The following is a 19,388-nucleotide window of genomic DNA, read 5'->3' as shown; positions in this document are numbered from 1 at the left end:
CTGTGATTAAAGAGAAGAGCAAGGCAATGGAAGTCAGGATAATCCCCAGATTTTCCTTATAAGAAAGATAACTTTTAATCTTGGGGATACAGTGAACTCAATTAGTATTTGGATGTTGAGCTTGTGGGCATTCGGTACATTTGTCTGCATCTGAAAAAGAGCAAGAGTTAAAGTTCCTTTAACATGCCCTTTAATAAAAATGCATTGTTTAGGTAAAAATAAATGTTTGGTGTGAATGACTGCATGCAGGTGAAAATATATTTCTTCTGTCCTTTCCAGCTAGAGCATCTTAATGTTACTTTTCTTTTTGGATGTCCCCATTTCATCAATGAACTTGTTGAGAGAGAAGGAGGGAGGAAGAAAGGATTCTAGGCAGGAAGGGAGTTCCACCATGTTACCTTTTCACTGCTGAACCTCTTGAAAATTGAGACTTTCCTCAGTGCTTTAAGGCACCAATGAGAACCTGCCTACAATGGAATGGAGCACATGGGAAGGGTCGCTTAACGTAGCTTATGCCAACCGAAGGAGATAAAAATGACTTTTGCCATGGAGAAAGCAATGTTAGGTGGACTTCCCCTTCAAGAAAACCTACTGATGTGAAGTTAGGATATCGAAATGGATCCCTATTTCATAAAAACCAAAAGGGGGTCATCTTCCCTAAGGTCAAGGTGGAGGTTTGGCTCAATCCCAATTCACGATACTTTTCACCTCATCATGGGCCAGGATTCGGAGAATGACTTGAAAGAAGAGCCTCCTACAGAACCTTTGGAATGTCATCTTTAGGAGATACGAACCCAGGAGACACCTGAGGCTGACAAAATAAAGTCACGGTGTCCTCTTTGCTGGGGACGTAAAACTATTTAAAACCACCGGCAATACTGCTGTCCTTCAAAGGGACCTCGACTATGTGTAAGAATGGTCGAACAAGGGGCAACTTCAAATCTCAACCAACAAATGCTCTAATCTCACACATTGGCAACCAAAATCAGAACACCAAGTACAAGTTAGCACCATCTGTGCCACAATGAAGAGATGACCAGGAAAACCCCGCAGACTGCTAAAACAGTGGTAGAGCCAACGAGACCATGGGAGGAGATCGCAATGGACTTTATAGTAGAGTTTTCAAAAAGTGGGGGAAACACAGTGATTTGGACTGTAATAGATCGGTTCTCCAAACAGGCACACTTCATACCACATGACCAAGGGGATGCTGCAACGGTCATAAGTGTGAATAATGGTCCTTTTTTTCAGTGTCATTGTAACTTTAGTGCCGGTCACTAAATGAACTGGACTTACCTGTTCAGTTCTGGGCAAAATGGCTGTCAGAGGGTCTTCTAAAGAAGGAGATCTTCAACCTTGGCAACTTTAAACCTGGAGGACTACAACTCCCAGAATTCCCTGGCTGGGGAATTCTGGGAATTGAAGTCCTCCAGGCTTAAAGTTTTGCTGGCTGGGGAATTCTGGGAGTTGAAGTCCTCCAAGCTTAAAGTTTTGCTGGCTGGAGCATTCTGGGAGTTGAAGTCTTCTAGGTTTAAAGTTTTGCCATATGGGGCATTCAGGGAGTTGAAGTCCTGCAGGCTTAAAGTTTTGCTGGCTGGGGAATTCTGGGAGTTGAAGTCTTCTAGGTTTAAAGTTTTGCCATATGGGGCATTCAGGGAGTTGAAGTCCTCCGGGCTTAAAGTTTTGCCCCCTGGGGAATTCTGGGAGTTGAAATCCTCCAGGCTTAAAGTTTTGCTGGCTGGGGAATTCTGGGAGTTGAAGTCCTCCAGGCTTAAAGTTGCCAAGGTTGGAGACCCCCTGTTCTAAACAGCCTCTTTGCTGATCTCCACAACTGGGCAGCTTTGTAACAGTGTGTGTGTGTGTGTGTGTGTGTGTGTGTGTGTGTGTGTGTGTGTGTTTCACAGGTGTGCCAAGTGCTTGTCTGCCAAGGCTTTGCAGGATTTATTTCCTTTGAAATCATTCCAACGCTTTCAGCCAAGCCCTTCCTGATGCAATAAACCCACCAGCCCATGAAGGACAACTGCACACAACTGCACACGGGGAGGGGTTGTGTGTACTCAAAGACGCACAAAAGACGTCCTAAAAAGGCGGCCCAACGGAAGGCAATCAAAACTCTTTGCAATTAAAAATGAGAGAACAATCCCTATAAAAGATTGGCTGCTTTAAGAGGTGGTGGACTTCAAGTCCCAGAATTCCTAGAGGCCGGCTGGGGGAATTCTGGGAGTGGAAGTCCACCCATCATAAAGGATGCTGATTGGGGGAATCCTGGGAGTTTAGGTCCGCCCATCTTAAAGCCTGGATGGCCATTGGATGCCACCAATCAAAGGGGAGGGGCCTTGCGTCCGTCCTGGCCAGTCCAGTCTGCCCCCTTTAGAGATAATTGTCTTCGTCGCTCCCATGGTCGGCCTCCTCCTCCTCCTCCTCCTCTTCCTCGCCCCCTGCCAGCGCTTCGATGTCGTGGGTGATGTTGGCGATCCGTCGGTTGAAGGACCCCGACTCGGAGTGCAGGGACCAGCTGTCGTAGCTCCGGACGGCCGAGGCAGAAGTGCTGCTCATGCTTTTCTTGATGCGGCCGAAGCTGTCAGTCAGGATGCCCCCTTCCCGGATGCCGATGCCCTCCAGGAAGCCCTCAAAGTACCCGATGTCCTGGTCAGGGATGAAGGGCCGCATTCCTGAAGAGGGAGAGAGGAAGAAGTTTGTTGTAGTTTGTAGTTTATTATGATTTATAGGCCGCCCTTTTCCCTGAGGGGACTCAGGGCGGCTTACAATACATGGGAAGGGGGGTGCAAAACAAAAACACAAGACAGTGCATAAATAAAATAAAACAATAAAACACAACTTTCATTCAACATTCGGGTGGGGCAAATTAGAATCTTATCGCCAGGCCTGACGGGATAGCCAGATCCTAAGGGCTGTGCGGAAGGTCTGGACAGTGCTGAGGGTGCGAATCTCCACGGGGAGATCGTTCCAAAGGGTCGGAGCTGCTACTGAGAAGGCTCTCCTCCGCGTAGTCGCCAGTCGGCACTGACTGGCGGATGGAACTCGGAGGAGGCCTAATCTGTGCGATCTAATCGGTCGAAGGGAGGTAATCGGCAGGAGGCGGTCTCTCAAGTACTCAGATCCACTACCATGGAGAGATTTATGGATGGTGAGTAGCACCTTGAAGCGCACCCGGAGATCAACAGGTAGCCAGCGCGGCTCGCGGAGGATAGGTGTTATGTGGGCGAACCGCGGTGCGCCCACAATCACTCGCGCGGCCGCATTCTGGACTAGCTGAAGTCGCCGGATGCTCTTCAAGGGCAGCCCCATGTAGAGCACATTGCAGTATTCCAGCCTAGAGATCACAAGGGCTCGAGTGACTGTTGTGAGGGCCTCCCGGTTCAGGTAGGGTCGCAACTGGCGCACCAGGCGAACCTGGGCAAATGCCCCCCTGGTCACAGCCGACAAATGATGGTCGAAAGTCAGCTGTGGGTCCAGGAGGACTCCCAAGTTGCGAAAGAAGGAGGGGGTCCTTGGTGCTCTCTGAGCTGGGTGGTGGGTTTTTTCCCCCAGACGTTTCACAACCCTTCTAGGTAACATCATCAGGGCTAGAAAGGATTTGCAGAGAGGAGGAAGAGGGGGAAGGAGGGAGGGGGGAATCTGTGGTGCTTTCTGTGGTTGGTGGGTTTTTTTTTGCAGATATTCCACTCCCAAGTATGCAACAATACAGGGTTTTCTTCTTCCTCCTCCTCCTCCTCTTCTTCTTCCCCTTTTTCTCCTCTTCCTCCCTTCTCCTCTTTCTCTTCCTTTTCTCCTCTTACTCTTCCTCCCTTCTCCTCCATTTCCTCTTCCTCCCTTCTCCTCTTTCTCTTCCTTTTCTCCTTTGCTCCACTTCCTCCCTTCTCCATTTCTTCCTCCCTTCGCCACCCCTTCCTTTTCTCTTCTCTTCCTTTTCCTCCTCTTCCTCCCTTCTCCATTTCCTCATCCTCCCTTCTCCTCCTCTTCCTTTTCTCTCCTCTGCCTCCCTTCCCCTCCATTTCCTCTTCCTTCTCCCCTTCCTTTTCTCTTCTTCTTCCCTTTCTCCTCTTTCTCCTTTTTCCATTTCTTCCTCCCTTCGCCTCCCCTTCCTTTTCTCTTCTCTTCCTTTTCCTCCTTTCCTCTGCCTCCCTTCTCCTCCATTTCACTCAAACTCACATCCCTTCTCCTCTTCCTTTTCTCTTCCTCTTCCTCCTTTCTCCTCTTCCTCCCTTCTCCATTTCTTCCTCCCTTCGCCTCCCCTTCCTTTTTCTCTTCTCTTCCTCTTCCTCCTTTTCCTCCTCTTCCTCCCTTCTCCTGCTCTTCCTTTTCTCTTCGCTCCCTCTTCCTCCCTTCTCCATTTCCTCATCCTCCCTCCTCCTCCTCTTCCTTTTCCTTTCATTTCATTTCACGATCTCCAAATTTCTAAAACTTCCCAGGATAACTAGCAAGTTTTCAATGCAGAACGGCTGGATTTCACAGCCGTCCAGGGGAAACCAGGAGCAAGGCAAGAGGGAATTAGAGCCCTGAGGGAAAATGGGTCAAAAAAGTCAAGATGGCGCCCATCACGTGACCCCCCCAAACCCCGCCCAGGTGGGACTTTCAATGCATGTGGACGCACATCTTGAACCTCCCGCAAATCAAATTATTTCCCCGCTTCTAGAGATAGATTAAGGTGACCAGAGGTCCCGATTTTCGCGGGACAGTCCCGATTTCGCATAATTTGTCCCGCGTCCCAGGGCGTTCTTAAAAAGTCCCGATTTTTGTGACCGGACCCGGAAGTAAGCCTGCCCTGCCCCCAGCCCTGTAGATGCATTTACCCAAAAGGAGAAATTTACGCTTTTCCCCGTAGAGATTGAGGAGTCTGGTGCAATACCGCTCCACCGCTAAGCCCATCCGGTATTCGCGGAGCAGGAGGGCGAATCCTTGGATCTCCTGGGGGGTCAGCTTGCTTCGCAACTGTGGGGCAAAAGAAGGGAACCTGTTATAGGGAGGGAAAGCCCTACCGGATCCCCTTCAGCCTCCTCCCACCGCTTCCTAGAGCAAGGATCTTCAAACTTAAAGCAACTTTTAAGATTTGTGGACTTCAACTCCCAGAATCCCCCAGGAAGCAGGTCTTCAATTTGGCCACTTTAAGGCTTGTGGACTTCAACTCCCAGAATTCCCAACGCTGGCTGAGGAATTCTGGGAGTTGAAGGCCACAAGCCTTAAAGTGGCTAAATTCCTGCATTAGCGAAAAACAGGTCAATAAATTTGGAATTTCAATTCTTGTCATTTGAATTGGTCTTATATTTATCTTTTTTTTTTCTATTTCTATTTTTTTTAAAAAACTTTAGTCCTTGACTTACAACCGGTTGTCCACCAATTGGCAGAAGTTTACAACGGGGCTGAAAAAATTGGCCTCTGACCCCTTTACACACTGCTCATGATTGCAGCATTCCCCATGGTCAAAACTCCAATCCTTGGCAACTGACTCATATTTATGACGGTTGTTGTGCCCCGGGGTCATGTGGCCTTCTGACAAGCAAAGCCAGATTCACTTAACAACCGTGTGACTAACTTAACAACTGCTGTGATTCACTTAGCAACCATAGCAAATCCAGGGGTGGGATTCAAATTTTTTAACAACTGGTTCTATGGGCGTGGCTTGGCAGGCGTGGCTGGGTGTCATGGTGACTGGGTGGGTGTGGCTGGGTGGGCATGTGACTGGGTGGGCGTGGCTGGGTGGTCATGTGGCTGGGTGGGCGTGGCTGGGTGGTCATGTGACTGGGTGGGCGTGGCCAACTTGACGTCACTCAAAACTCACATAACAAATGTTTCGCTTAGCAACACAAATGTTGGGTTCAACTGTAGTCATAAGTCGAGGACTGGTTTTCCCTTAGCTTAGTCCATTTCAGAGGCAACTTGGGAGAATCTGCAGGAGTTTATCTCGGACTCGTGAGTGCCAGCCTGGGCCCTTTGCGTTGAGTGCAATACCCAGCCCTTGGGTAAAGGATGCGAATCCTGCCAGGAGGTTCAACATGGAGCTGAGCTCACCAGCCTCCCCACAGCCCCCCTACGTGCCCCTCCCACGCTGAAACCCCGACTTCCCGTCATCATGTAGTCCTGCAGTTGCTCCAAGCTGCTGTTGCTCTGGTCACTCCCGCTGCAGGCCGTGGCCAGGCTGTGACGCGACTGGTGAAGCAGAGGGGAGGAAGAGCCACTGCAGTAAGCCTCGAAGGTCTCGTGGGAGCCGTCGCTGCCAGAAGAAAGAGAGAGAGAGAGAGAGAGAGAATGAGAAAGAGAAAGAAAAAGGAAAGGAGAGAAAAAAGAAAAGAGAAAGAAAAAGAAAGGAAAGAAGAAAGAGGGAGAGAAAAGGAAAGAAAAGAAAAGAGAAAGAAAAGAAGAAAGACAAAACAAAGAGAGAGAAAAAAAGAAAATGTGAAGAGAGAAAGAGAATGAGAAAGAGAAAGGAAAGAAAAAAAGAAAAACAAAAAAGAAAGAAAGAGAAAAAAAGGGAGGGATAAGAAAGAAAGAAGAGATAAGAAAAAAGAGAAGAAAAAAGAAAGTGAAGATAAGAGAGAAGAGAAAAAAAGGAAAAAGAAAAAAAGAGAGAGAGAGAGGGAGATAGAGAAGAAAGGGTGAAAGGAAGAAAGAGAAAAGAAGAGAAAAAAGAAAAGAAATAAACAAAAATAAAGAAAGTGAGGGAGAAGGAAAGAAGAAAAAGAAGCGAGGAAAGAAAGAAAAAGAAAGAAGAAGATAGAGGGGGAGAGGAGAGACAGACAGAGAGACAAAGGAAAAAGAAAGAGAAAGAAAAGAAAGAGGAAGGGAGAAAGGAAAGAAGAAAGAGAGAGGAAAGAAAGAAAGAAAGAAAGAAAGAAAGAAAGAAAGAAAGAAAGAAAGACAACTGTGAGACAGGAAAGTCACCTAATGGGTGAGATGGGTGGCATAAATGTAATATAATAATACATATGGTAAAATAAAACAATCAATAAAATACATTAATAAAATAAGATACGGTAGTCCTCAACTTACAACAGTTCATTCACTGACTGCTCAAAGTTATAATGGCATTCAAAAAAGTGACGTGCGACTGTTTTTCACACATACAACTGCTGCCACATCCTTGTGGTCTCGTATTCAAAATTCAGACACTTGGAAACTGAACTCGCACTTATGACGGTCGCAGTGGCCCCGGGTCACATCATCCCCTTTTGCAAACCTTCTGACAAGACAGCCACAGAGAAGCTGGATTCATTTAACAACCCTCTTCCTAATTTAACAACTCCAGCGATTCATTAACGGCGGTGGCAAGGCAGGGCGTAAAGTGGGGCAAAAAAACCCCTTACTGTCTCGCTTAGCAACAGAAATTTTGGAATGAATTGTGGTCGCAGGTCGAGGGCAACCTCTAATAAAAAAATTAATAAAATAAAAGAATATAATAAAAGATCAAATAAAATAGAAGTTTTTCAGAATTTGCTAGGAAACAAAAAATATTCCCTGGGAGGCAGAAGAGGAGGAGGGGGGGGGGGACTAAAACGGTTTCCCAGGATCTGCTGCCCTCTAGTGCAATGACTATATCGTTCCCAGATGCCAGCCAGAGGCAGACTGGATGGAAGCACAAATCCTGCTGCTTAGACTCTGTGTGTGTCTGTGTGTGTCTGTGTGTGTCTGTGTCTCTGTGTGTGTCTGTGTGGTCTGTGTGTGTCTGTTGTGTGTGTGTGTGTCTGTGTGTGTCTGTCTGTCTGTGTCTGTGTCTGTGTGTGTCTGTTGTGTGTCTGTGTGTGTCTGTGTGTCTGTGTGTCTGTCTCTGTATCTGTGTGTCTGTGTGTTATGTGTGTGTGTGTCTGTGTGTGTCTGTGTGTGTCTGTGTCTGTGTATCTGTGTCTGTGTGTGTCTGTGTGTGTCGGTGTGTGTCTGTCGTATGTGTGTGTGTGTGTGTGTGTGTGTGTGGGGTGTGGTGTGTGTGTGTGTCTGTGTGTCTGTGTCTGTGTCTGTGTGTCTGTGTGTCTGTCTCTGTATCTGTGTCTGTGTGTCTGTGTGTGTCTGTGTGTGTCTGTGTGTGTCTGTGTGTGTCTGTGTGTGTGTGTGTCCAAAATTCTGGTGTCCAAATTTTCATTTGTGCCATGTGCTGGGAGTTTCTTCCCATTCCCTGACTCTGACCTGCGCTCCCAGCCTGGAGAGATCATCCTTCAATGCAACGAAGGCTCCGTCACCATTTTTATGTTGTCCTTGGCTACATGGGTTTCCTAGCTGTCGTTTGCTTCATGAGACCAAATAAAATAGAAGTTTTTCAGAATTTGCTAGGAAACCAAAAATATTCCCTGATAGGCAGAAGAGGAGGAGGGGGGGGGGGGCCTAAAACGGTTTCTGTGTGTGTCTGTGTGTGTCTGTCGTGTGTGTGTGTATCTTAACAGAACACACACCCAGAGTGGTTTTAGGGGTGTTTTACCCCAACAATATATATTTTTTTCCAGAGAGTAAATCATCTGAATTCCTCTCTCTCTGTAACAGAATCCACACCAGGAGATTTAGTTTTGGAGGAGAAGAAAAAGAAAAAGAGGAAGAAGAAGAAGAAGAAGAAGAGGAAGAAGAAGAAGAAGAAGAAGAAGAAGAAGAAGAAGAAGAAGAAGAAGAAGAAGAAGAAGAAGTACTAGTACTAGTAGTAGTACTAGTAGTAGTAGTGGTAGTGGTAGTGGTAGTGGTAGTGGTAGTAGTAGTAGTAGTAGTAGTAACAGTCCGGCTGGTCGTCAGCCGTCACAAGAGCGGGACTTACTAGGAGCTGCAGCAGCTGAAGTCGGCGTCATAACCGTACGTCCCATCGGTCCGACAGCTCTCACCTGGGATGGGAAAGGAGACCACAAGGTGATGCGGTTGGGTGGGAAAGATCAGGATTTTTTTAAAATTTCAGTCTATATCTGTCTCTTGTACAGGCAGTCCTCACTTAGCAACCGTTCAAAGTTATGACACACACACACACACACACACAAGGCACTTAGGACACAATTTCAAAGTTCTGACAGGCACACACACACACACACACACACACACCACAGCTGTGCGATCCCGTTTTGGTCCTTGACAACCCAGCTGGCATTTACGGCCGTTTCCCGAGAGTTCTACTCACTCCGGCTACTCAGCCAAGGACGTTTCGGGGTGGAGGTGTAGTGATAGCCGGCCCGATCCACACACTCGATGCTTTGGTCCCCGTAAATGATCTGGAAAACCTGGCAGATGAGAGCACAGGACTCCTCAGCCGTATCCTGGACGGAGAGCAGGGAGGGGGGGCAGTTATTGATACGGCTGTTTTATTTATTAGTATCTTTATCATTCCTGCGAAGAATTCAAGGGGGAGGACATATCAGACACACCACTTCCTGTTTTCCCCACAACAACCCTGTGAGGTGGGCTGGGTTGAGGAACTGACCCAAAGTCACCCAGCCGGCTTTCATGCCTAAGGTGGGATTAGAACTCTCTGTCTCCTGGTGATTGGCCCAGAGCCACCCAGCTGCCTTTCATGCCTAAGGTGGTGCTAGAACTCACCATCTCCTGCTGATTGGGCCAAAGTCACCCAGTGGATTTCATGCCTAAGGCAGGACTAGAACTCTCTGTCTCCTGGTGATTGGGCCAAAGTCACCCAGCTGGCTTTCATGCCCAAGGCGGGACTAGAACTCTCTGTCTCCTGCTGATTGGGCCAAAGTCACCCAGTGGATTTCATGCCTAAGGCAGGACTAGAACTCACCATCTCCTGGTGATTGGGCCAAGTCACCCAGATAGCTTTCATGCCCAAGGCGGTATTAGAACTCACCATCTCCTGGTGATTGGGCCAAGTCACCCAGTTGGCTTTCATGCCTAAGGCAGGACTAGAACTCTCTGTCTCCTGGTGATTGGGCCAAGTCACCCAGATAGCTTTCATGCCTAAGGCGGTACTAGAACTCTCTGTCTCCTGGTGATTGGGCCAAGTCACCCAGATAGCTTTCATGCCTAAGGCGGTACTAGAACTCTCTGTCTCCTGGTGATTGGGCCAAGTCACCCAGATAGCTTTCATGCCTAAGGCGGTACTAGAACTCTCTGTCTCCTGGTGATTGGCCCAAAGTCACCCAGATAGCTTTCATGCCTAAGGCAGGACTAGAACTCTCTGTCTCCTGCATTTCTGGCTTGGGAATTCCGAGACTTTGAAGCCCACCCGTCTTAAAACGGATGAGGTCGAGGGCTTTGAGGTGTCCCCCTGGTTTACAAACTGAAAGCTAATCAAAGTTTTGGGCCCCTGCTCCCCCTCCCGCTTCATGCATGGGGGGCCCAGCTGGATGACCTCTAGCACCCCGCTTGTGGGGAAAAGACCCCTCTCGCCGCAGGGCTGGCACACTCACTCGGTTGGCCACGGCCAAGATGACCAGGTTGCAGTAGGCATCCGGGCAAGGGTCCTTGGGGTCCAGCGGGTTGTTGCCCGTATGCCGGTGTTCCCAGCTGCCGTAGGTTTTCCCGCGCTCCCAGCTGCCCCCGGCTTGGCTGCCGTGCCGCAGCTCCCAGCTGCCGAAGGCTCTCCCGGTGCCACTGCTGGTCCGCTGCCTCTTCTCCCAGCTGCCCGTGGCCTGCTTGCGCTCCAGGCTCCCTCCGCCGCCGGCCCGACCCTCGGAGCCCCCGCGAGACATCCTCCAGTCCAGGCTGCAGATGGTGTGGCGCCGTTCCATGGGGCAGCCCAACTGCCGGGCGTCCGGGGGTCTCTTCTCGGCTCCTGCAGGGTATTTCTTCTCCGGCTGCGGGATTCCCGGATAAAGGTCCAGGGTGGCCCCTGCGGGGACGGGGTCAACGCCCAGGCCTGGCAGAAGGAGGGAGGGAGGGAGGAGATCAGGCCAAGAAGGGACGTTCGATAGTTTGGGTCATAGGAGGAAAGCATCAAGAGAGCCCCAAGGACCCCACAGTCCTCCTCCTCCTCCTCCTCCTCTTCTTCTTCCTCCTTCTCTTTCTCCTCCTCCCTCCTCCTCCTCTTCTTCCTCTTCTTTCTTCATTTTTCCTCCTCCTCTTCTCCCTCCTCCTCTCCTTCTCCTCTCCCTCTTCTTCCTCCTCCTCCCTCCTCCCCTCCTCCTCCTCTTCTTCCCTCCTCCCCTCTTCCTCCCGCTCTTCTTCCTCCTCCTCTTCTTCTTCCTCCTCCTCTTCTCGCTCGTCCTCCTCCCTCCTCCTTCTTCTTCCTCCTCCTCTCCCTCGTCGTCGTCCTCCTCCTCTTCTTCCTCCTCCTCCTCTCCTCCTCCTCCTCCCTCCTCCTCTCTTCCTCCTCCTCTTCTTCCTCCTCCTCCTCCACTTCCTTCCACCTTCTCCTCTTCCTCCTCCTCTTTTCCCTCCTCCTTCCACCCCCTCTTCTTCCTCCTCCTCCTCTTCTCCCTCGTCCTCCTCCTCTTCTTCCTCCTCCTCCTCTTCCTCTTCCTCCTCCTCTCCTCTTCTTCTTCCTCCTCCTCTTCTCCCTCGTCCTCCTCCTCCTCTTCTTCCTCCTCCTCTTCCTCCTTCTCCCTCCTCCTCTTCTTCCTCCTCTTCTTCCTCCTCCTCCTCTTCTTCCTCCTCCTCCTCTTCTTCCTCCTCCTCTTCTTCCTCCTCTTTATCTTCCTTCCTCCTCTTCTTCTTCCTCCTCTTCTTCTTCCTCCTACTCCTCCTCTTCCTCCTCCTCCTCCCTCCTCCTCCTCTTTTCCTCCTCCTCCCTCTTCCTCTTCTTCCTCCTCCTCCTCTTCTCCCTCGTCCTCCTCCTCATTTCCTTGCTCCTCCTCTTCTTCCTTTTCCTGCTCCTCCTCTTCTTCTTCCTCCTCCTCTTCTCCCTCGTCCTCCTCCTCCTCTTCTTCCTCCTCCTCCTCTTCCTCCTTCTCCCCTCCCTCTTCTTCCTCCTCTTCTTCCTCATCCTCCTCTTCTTCCTCCTCCTCCTCTTCCTCCTCCTCCTCCCTCTTCCTCTTCTTCCTCCTCCTCCTCTTCTTCCTCCTCCTCCTCTTCCTCCTCCTCCCTCTTCCTCTTCTTCCTCTCCTCCTCCTCTTCTTCCTCCTCCTCCTCTTCTTCCTCCTCCTCCTCCCTCCTCCTCTTCTTCCTCCTCGGCGCACCTGTCTTCAGCACCAGCAGATGCAGCGCATCGTCCCTCAGGTAGGAAGCGGCGGCAATTTCGTGGGTGGGGATGCGGAGGATGAGCTCCTCGTTGTCCCTCCAGTGAGCAGAGGCAGCGGGCAGAGAGGCTCAGGATGCTCTCCTGCTCAGGTGTGGTCTTCAACGGCAGCTCCTTCAGTTGCTGCGGGGAGGAAGAGGAGCCAAACCTCAGGGACAATTCAGGGGTGACGAAGGCCTGGCAGCACCCCAGCCTGACCCCCCCACCCCCTTGGGAGTGCGAGGGGCACCATGTGCCACAGCCTTTCCCAGCCCATAAGAGCCTCTTTTGGCCCCTTGGCAAAATTGCCCATCACTGCATTGTTCTCCATATTAAAAAAAAAATCATTCCAAGATCATTATAGGCAGTCCTCGACTTACGACCACAGCTGACCCCAAAATTTCCGTTGCTAACTGAGACATTGCTTGAGTGAGTTCTGCCCCATTTTGCTACCTCTCTCGGCACGGTCGTTAAGTGAATCTGTCTGCCCCATTGGGGCCCAAAGGGGGATCGCGTGGCCTGGGGACCGTCATAAATACGAATCAGTTGCTGGGGTCTGAATTTTGAATGCGTGACCCCGGGGACGCCGCAACGGTCGTAAGTGTGAAACACAGTCCAAAGTCGCTTTTTTCCCCCCAGTGCCGCGTAAAGCAACGGCCACTAAACGGAACGGCTGTAAGTCTAGGACTAGCTGCCCAGTCATTGAGCCACGTGAAGCAGATTTACCCTGGCGGTATCCAAAAGCTGCAATAATTCATCCCGGCTCGAAGGATTGAGGGATGTGTTCACCCAGGTCAGGTGTCCTAAAAACTGGGGGGGAAGAGGGAAACAGTGAGAAAAATTCAGAACGAAACGTGAATTATATTCTTATTTTTTTCCCATTGGTTTTTTTCCCCCCTCTATAACATCTTACAATCCTCACATGAACATTGTTGTGTCATCACACCTGATCTCGCTTCCATATTTATGCACCTTCCTACAGTTCTATAAGTTTCTCTATTGTTTCTCAGCTCCTTTCTCCTCCTCTTCCTCCTCCTTCTCTTCTCCCTCTTCCACCTCTTCCTTCTCCTCCTCTTCCTTGTTCTCCTCCTCCTCCTCCTCTTCTTCCTCCTCCTTCTCCTCTTCCCCCTCTTCCACCACTTCCTCCTCCTCCTCTTCTTCTTCTTCATCCTCCTCTTCTTTATTCTCCTCCTCCTCCTCTTGTTCCTCCTCCTTCTCCTCTTCCCCCTCTTCCACCACTTCCTCCTCCTCCTCTCTCTTCTTCATCCTCCCCTCTTCTTTATTCTCCTCCTCCTCCTCTTCTTCCTCCTCCTTCTCCTCTTCCCCCTCTTCCCCACTTCCTCCTCCTCCTCCTCTTCTTCTTCTTCCTCCTCTTCTTCCTTGTTCTCCTCCTCCTCCCCTTCCTCCTCCTCTTCCTCCTCTTCTCCCTCGTCGTCGTCCTCCTGCTCCTCTTCTTCCTCCTCCTCTTCCTTGTTCTCCTCCTCTTCCTCCTCCTCCTCCTCTTCCTCCTCTTCTCCCTCTTCCACCACTTCCTCCTCTTCCTCTTCTTCTTCTCATCATCCTCCTCTTCTTTATTCTCCTCCTCCTCCTCTTCTTCCTCCTCCTTCTCCTCTTCCCCCTCTTCCACCACTTCCTCCTCCTCCTCCTCTTCTTCTTCTTCCTCCTCCTCTTCCTTGTTCTCCTCCTCTTCCTCCCCTCTCCTCCTTCTCTCTCCTCTTCTCCCTCTTCCACCTCTTCCCTCGCTCCTCTTCTTCTTCTTCCTCCTCCTCTTCCTTGTTCTCCTCCTCTTCCTCCTCCTCTTCCTCCTCTTCTCCCTCTTCCACCATTTCCTCCTCTTCCTCTTCTTCCTCCTCCTCTTCTTCTTCTTCTTCCTCCTCCTCTTCCTTGTTCTCCTCTTCCTCCTCTTCCTTCTCCTCCTCCTCCTGCTCTTCTCCCTCTTCCACCTCTTCCTCCTCCTTCTCTTCTTTTCTTCCTCCTCTTCCTTGTTCTCCTCCTCTTCCTCCTTCTCCTCTTCCTCCTCCTCTTCCTCCTCCTCCTCTCTTCTTCTTCTTCTCCTCACATGAACATTTTGTGTCATCACACCTGATCTCGCTTCTATATTTATACACCTTCCTCTACAGCAGTGGTTCCCAAACTTGGCAACTTTAAGACTTGTGGACTTCAACTCCCAGAATTCTCCAGCCAGCAGAGCTCTGCAGTTGTATACTTTCTCTATTGTTTCTCGGCTGAATTAACTTTATTCCTGTTATGCAACCATTTAACCAGTTATCCCGAATTTCATAGTATTCAGATTCTTCTTTGTCCTTTAACCTTAGTGTTACATTGCCCAATTCTGCACAGAATTTTCTGAATCACTCATTCAGCTGGAGGAATATTACTACGTTTCCAACATTGGGCAAATGTTATTCTGGCTGCAGTCAACAGTGTGTTAGTATATATTTAATTTTCTTTTTATATTTCCCCTTGGTTATTCCCAGCAGAAGAGTTCCGGTTTGCATTCTGTTTGTTCATTTGTTGTATCCGTTTCCAAATTTTCATCCAATACTTTTGAGTTTTCGGACAGGTCCACCACATATAATAGAAAGTTCCTTGCGGGTTTTTTTTTGCACTTCCAGGAAGTTGGATTCAATGTTTGGGTACATTTTGGCCAATCTCATTGGTGGTAAATGCCAACGATAGAACATTTTGTACATGTTTTCTTTGATCTTGTTTTTGCAATTTGTGTTCCAAATTCTTTCCCAATCCACTAGGGTCTATATATTGTATCTGAAATTTTTGGCCCACACTATCGTGCCATCTTTAGCTGCTTCTTCTTCCAATGTTACTTCTAATAAATATTTGTACATTCCTGTTATGAATTTATCTTCTTTGTTATGGATTATATTTTTAAAGGCAGAATTTACACTGAGCACAGATTGCGTGGACGAGGAACAAATATTTCTCTTTGCATTGTTTTCTGCTGCTTCCCTCGTTCGTCTGTTCGTAAATTGGGGTTTTTTTTGGCATGGATCGGGGCTGGGGGAGTGGAGGTGGGTGGAAATGTTCCTCACCGTTTTTGCACCCAGAGCCCTTTGCGAAATTTGGTCTGAAATGGTCTTAGACGGGGATCTCCAAACTTGGGAACTTTAAGACTTGTGGACTTCAACTCCCAGAATTCCCCTGGCTGGGGAATTCTGGGAATTGAAGTCCACAAGTCTTAAAGTTCCCAAGTTTGGAGACCCCTGGCCTAGGGTTTCCTGCCTGAGCAGGGGTTGGACTAGATGACCTCTGAGGCTTCTTCCCAACTCTGTTAAATGAGATTTATTTGCGCTTGTTCACCTCTGTAAGATTTCTTTTAGGTTTGTCCCCCCACAAAAGCTGTTCCCAAAATTGGCCATGTGGAAGCAGCCTCTGCAAATCCCACTCTCTTGCACCCAGACTTCAAAGCAACCCCATCCCTTAATGCAGGCCCTCCCTTGGCCGTTCGTGTAGCGACGGTTAGATGCACAACAGTGCCGAAAAAAGGAGCTATGAGCCAGGAAGGGGCCTTGGAGGTCTTCTAGTCCCCCCCTACTCAAGCAGGAGATCCCATAACCATTTCAGCAGGTGTGCCCAGTCTCTTCTTGAAAACCTCGAGTGATGGAGGAGCACCCATAACTTCTGGTGGCAAGCAGTTCCACTGGTTAATTGTCCTCACTGTTAGGGACTTTCTCCTTAGTTCTAAGTTGCTTCTCTCCTTGATTAGTTTCCACCCATCGCTTCCTGTCTTGCCCTTCAGGTGCTTTGGAGAAGCTTGGCTCCCTCTTCTTTGTCGCAGCCCCTCAAATATGGAATCTCGCTCCTGTCCCCACTAGTCCTCCTTTTCATTAAACTAGACATACCCAGTTCCTGCAACCATTCTTCATATGGAAATATTCGTAGCTCTGGGTTGAACTGTGGGTCCTCGGTGCTCTCTGACTTGGGTGTTTTCTTGCAGACATTTCATGACCCAACTAGGGAACATTATCAGTTCTAGAAGGGAGGGGAGATTCTTGGAGTGGAGAAGCAGGAGGAGGAGGAGGAGAGGAGGGAAGGAGGGAGGGAGGGAGGGAAGGACTGTGAGGTCCTTGGTGCTCTCTGAGCTTGGCAGTTTTCTTGCAGATGTCTCATGACCCAACCCAACTAAGGAACATCAGCGCTATGGTAGAAAGGGGTTTGCAGAGTGGAAAGGAGGAAGCAAGGAAGAGCAAGGGAAGAGGAGGAGAGGAAAAGGAAAGGAGGAGGAGAGGAAGATGACTGGGGGGGTCCTTGGTGCTCTCTGAGCTTAGATGTTTTCTTGATGATTTTTCATGACCCAACCTAGGGAACATCATCATGCTCCAAGGGAGTGGGGTTTGCGGAGAGGAAGAGAGGAAGAATAGGGAGGAGAAAAAGATTATAGGGTCCTCTGGGCTTGGTGGTTTTCTAGTAGACGTGCTAGAAGGGATGAGGAGGAGGAATAGGGGTCCTTGGTGCTCTCTGAGCTTGGTGGTTTTCTTGCAGATGTCTCATGACCCAACTAGGGAACATTATCAGTGCTAGAGAAGGGAATGGAGTTTGCAGAGAAGAGAGGCGGGGGTGGGAGGAGGAGAAGGAGGGGATTGTGGGGTCCTAGGTGCTCTCTGAGCGTGGTAGTTTTCTTGCAGATGTTTCATGACCCAACTAGGGAACATCATCAGTGCCAGGGAATGGAGTTTGTGGAGGGGAAGAAGAGAGAAGTGGAGGGGAAAGTGGAGGGAGGAGGACAACGATGACAACGACGACTCTGGGGTCTCTAAATGCTCTTGGTGGGTGTCTTACAAATGTTTCAGGATCCAACTAAGGAACTCATCAGTGAAAGAAGGGTGTAGTGTGCAAGTGGAGAGGAAAACAGGATGAGAGGGAGAGAAGGAGGAGGACGGGATCCTTGGTGCTTCCTTAGCTAGGTTGTTTTCTTGCAGAATTTCATTACCCAACTACGTAACATCATCAGCATAAAAGCGTGTTTGATGTTTGTGGAGAGGAGGAAGGAGGAGAGGAGAAGGAGAGAGGAGGAAGGAGAAGGGAAGGAGGAGAGAACTGTGAGGTCCTTGATGCTCTCTGGGCTTGGATGTTTTTTCCAGACGTTTCATGACCCAACTAGGGAACATTGTCAGTACTAGAAGAGAGCGGGGTTTGCAGAGAAGAGGAAGGAGGAAGGAAGAAAAAAGAAGAAAGAAAGAAAGAAGAAAAGAAAGAAAAAGAAAGAAAGAAAGAAGAAAAAAGGGAAGAAAGACTGTGTGATCCCTGGTGCTCTCTGAGCTTGGCTGTTTTCTTGCAGACGTTTCAGACCCAACTAGGGAACACCATCAGTGCCAGAAGGGAGGGAGGTTTTTGGAGTGGAGAAGCAGGAGGAGGAGGAGGAGGAGAAGGGAAGGAGGAGGAGGGTTATGGGTTCCTTGGTGTTCTCTGACTTGGTGGTTTCCTTGCAGACATTTCATGACCCACGAGGGAACATTGTCAATACTAGAAGAGTGGGGTTTTGCAGAGAAGAGGAGGAAGGAAGGAAGAAAAAAGAAAGAAAAAAAGAAGAAAAAAGAAAGAAAGAAAGAAAGAAAGAAAGAAGAAAGAAGAAAGGGAAAGAAGACTTGTGATTCCTGTGTTCTTTTGAGCTTGGCGTTTCTTGCAGATGTTTCAAGACCCACTAGGGAACACCATCAGTGCCAGAAGGAGTGGGGTTGTGGAGTGGAGAAGGAGGAGAGATAGGGAGGGAGGGAGGAAGAGGGACAACGGCGCTTCCTTGGTGCTCTCTGACTTGGTTACTTCTTGCAGGCGTTTCACGACCCAACTAGATAACACCATCAGTGCTAGAAGGATGTGGGCTTGTAATGAACATCTGCCAAAACAATCACCCTCAGAGACCACGGAAGACCTCCCAGGTGGGTCGGATTGGCAGAGGGGCTAAGGAATTCGGTGGGCATACTACATTTCCCGGGTGCCCTGGGTGAGGGGGCGTCCCCCGTCCCGCGCTCACCTTCACCCCTTCTCCACGTAGTCCTGCAGCAATCTGGGGGTCAATGAGGTAGTCCGGGGGTACGAGGCACGGAGTGGAGGGGCCGCCGCCGCACACGTTCCCCTTCAGCGCTTGCTTGCGGGAGGCTCTGGGGAAGACCAGCGCTTGATGGGGGATACGACCCCTGCAACGGGCAAAGAGGGGGGAGGGAGGTTACCAAGCTGCCATCCACCCGCACCCACCAGGCAACCGCCAGCGGTGGTGGCAGAGCCTGATGGCAGCAGGGCAGGCAGCTGCAAGGGACGAGAAGGTGCGGAGCAGACGGCGGGGCTGCAGACGGCCACCGCCCCCCCCCCCTTCGCTTCAGGGCTGTGCCAAGGAAGAAGACGGGCACGGCAGCATCGGCTCAATGCCATGCTTGGGGGGGAGGGAGGGGTTTACACCTGGCGTCCCTGCAAAGGAGAATGGAAGAAGGAGGGAAATGGGGAGGAGGAGGGGGAAGAAGAGGAAAGAAGAGAAGAGATGGAGTGGATAAGGAGGAGGAGGAGGAAGTGGACTGTCCCACTTTCCTTCTGGATTTTCTGAGAAAGGAGGAGGGGGGGAGGAGTATAGGAGAGGGTGAGGGGAGAAGGAGGAAAGAAGGAGGAAGAAAAAAGAATACTCTCCCCTTCTCTTCTTCCAAGAGTAAAGCTTTCATCTACCCCTAAGTCTGCCCTCTGTCTCTTTCAAATGGAGGGGCACCATTCCTCCATTCCTGTGCCCAAGGTGGGACCGTGGGAGTGAGGAGAGATAGAGGATAGGGGGGAGAAAGAAAGAAAGAAAGAGGTAGGAAGAAAAGGAAGGAAGGAGATTGGATTGATGGATGGATGGATGGATGGATAGGATGGGTGGTGGATGGAAGGAAGGAAGGAGAGAGGGGAAAGATAGTTAGGGATATGATGGAATGAAAGAAAGAATGAAGGAGGGGGGAGGAATGATGGATGGATGGCTGATGGAGGATGGGTGGGGGGGTGGGTGGGTGGGTGGGTTGAAGGAAGGATGAGGAAAGATAGAGAGAAGGAGAGAGAATGGAAGGAAGGAAGAAATGAAGGGGGAGGGAGGAGATTGGATGGATGGATGGATGGATGATGGTGGATTATGGATGGTGGATGGTAGGTGGTGGTGGGTGGTGGTGGGTGAAAGGAAGGAGAGATGGGAAGGGAGGAAGGAAGGAAACTGGAGGAAGAGAGTAGGAAGAGAATGGAAGGAAGGAGAAGAAATGAAGAGGGGGAGGAGAATTGGATGGATTATGGATGGATTGATAGGTTAGTGGTGAGTGGTGGAAGGAAGGAG

The 19,388-nt window shown here is 49.8% G+C and overlaps 1 protein-coding gene across 1 annotated transcript in view; it reads right to left on the bottom strand.

Moving 5' to 3' along the window:
- Positions 1–1,925: 1,925 nt before the first annotated feature.
- CCM2L (CCM2 like scaffold protein) overlaps positions 1,926–19,388 on the bottom strand; it is a 27,477-nt gene continuing 10,014 nt past the window's right edge. The window contains 10 exon segments of the mRNA XM_032208488.1: positions 1,926–2,672; positions 4,815–4,953; positions 6,067–6,232; positions 8,750–8,813; positions 9,101–9,236; positions 10,344–10,792; positions 12,051–12,160; positions 12,162–12,232; positions 12,815–12,898; positions 18,078–18,240. Of these exon segments, the coding sequence (XP_032064379.1) occupies positions 2,371–2,672; positions 4,815–4,953; positions 6,067–6,232; positions 8,750–8,813; positions 9,101–9,236; positions 10,344–10,792; positions 12,051–12,160; positions 12,162–12,232; positions 12,815–12,898; positions 18,078–18,240 (1,684 nt within the window). The 3' untranslated portion in view covers positions 1,926–2,370.

The sequence above is a fragment of the Thamnophis elegans genome, chromosome 2 (genome assembly GCF_009769535.1).
Source record: "Thamnophis elegans isolate rThaEle1 chromosome 2, rThaEle1.pri, whole genome shotgun sequence".
Classification (NCBI taxonomy): Eukaryota; Metazoa; Chordata; class Lepidosauria; order Squamata; family Colubridae; genus Thamnophis; species Thamnophis elegans.
Note: the sequence above shows the minus strand (reverse complement) of the source record. Positions and strands in the feature narration are given on the sequence as shown.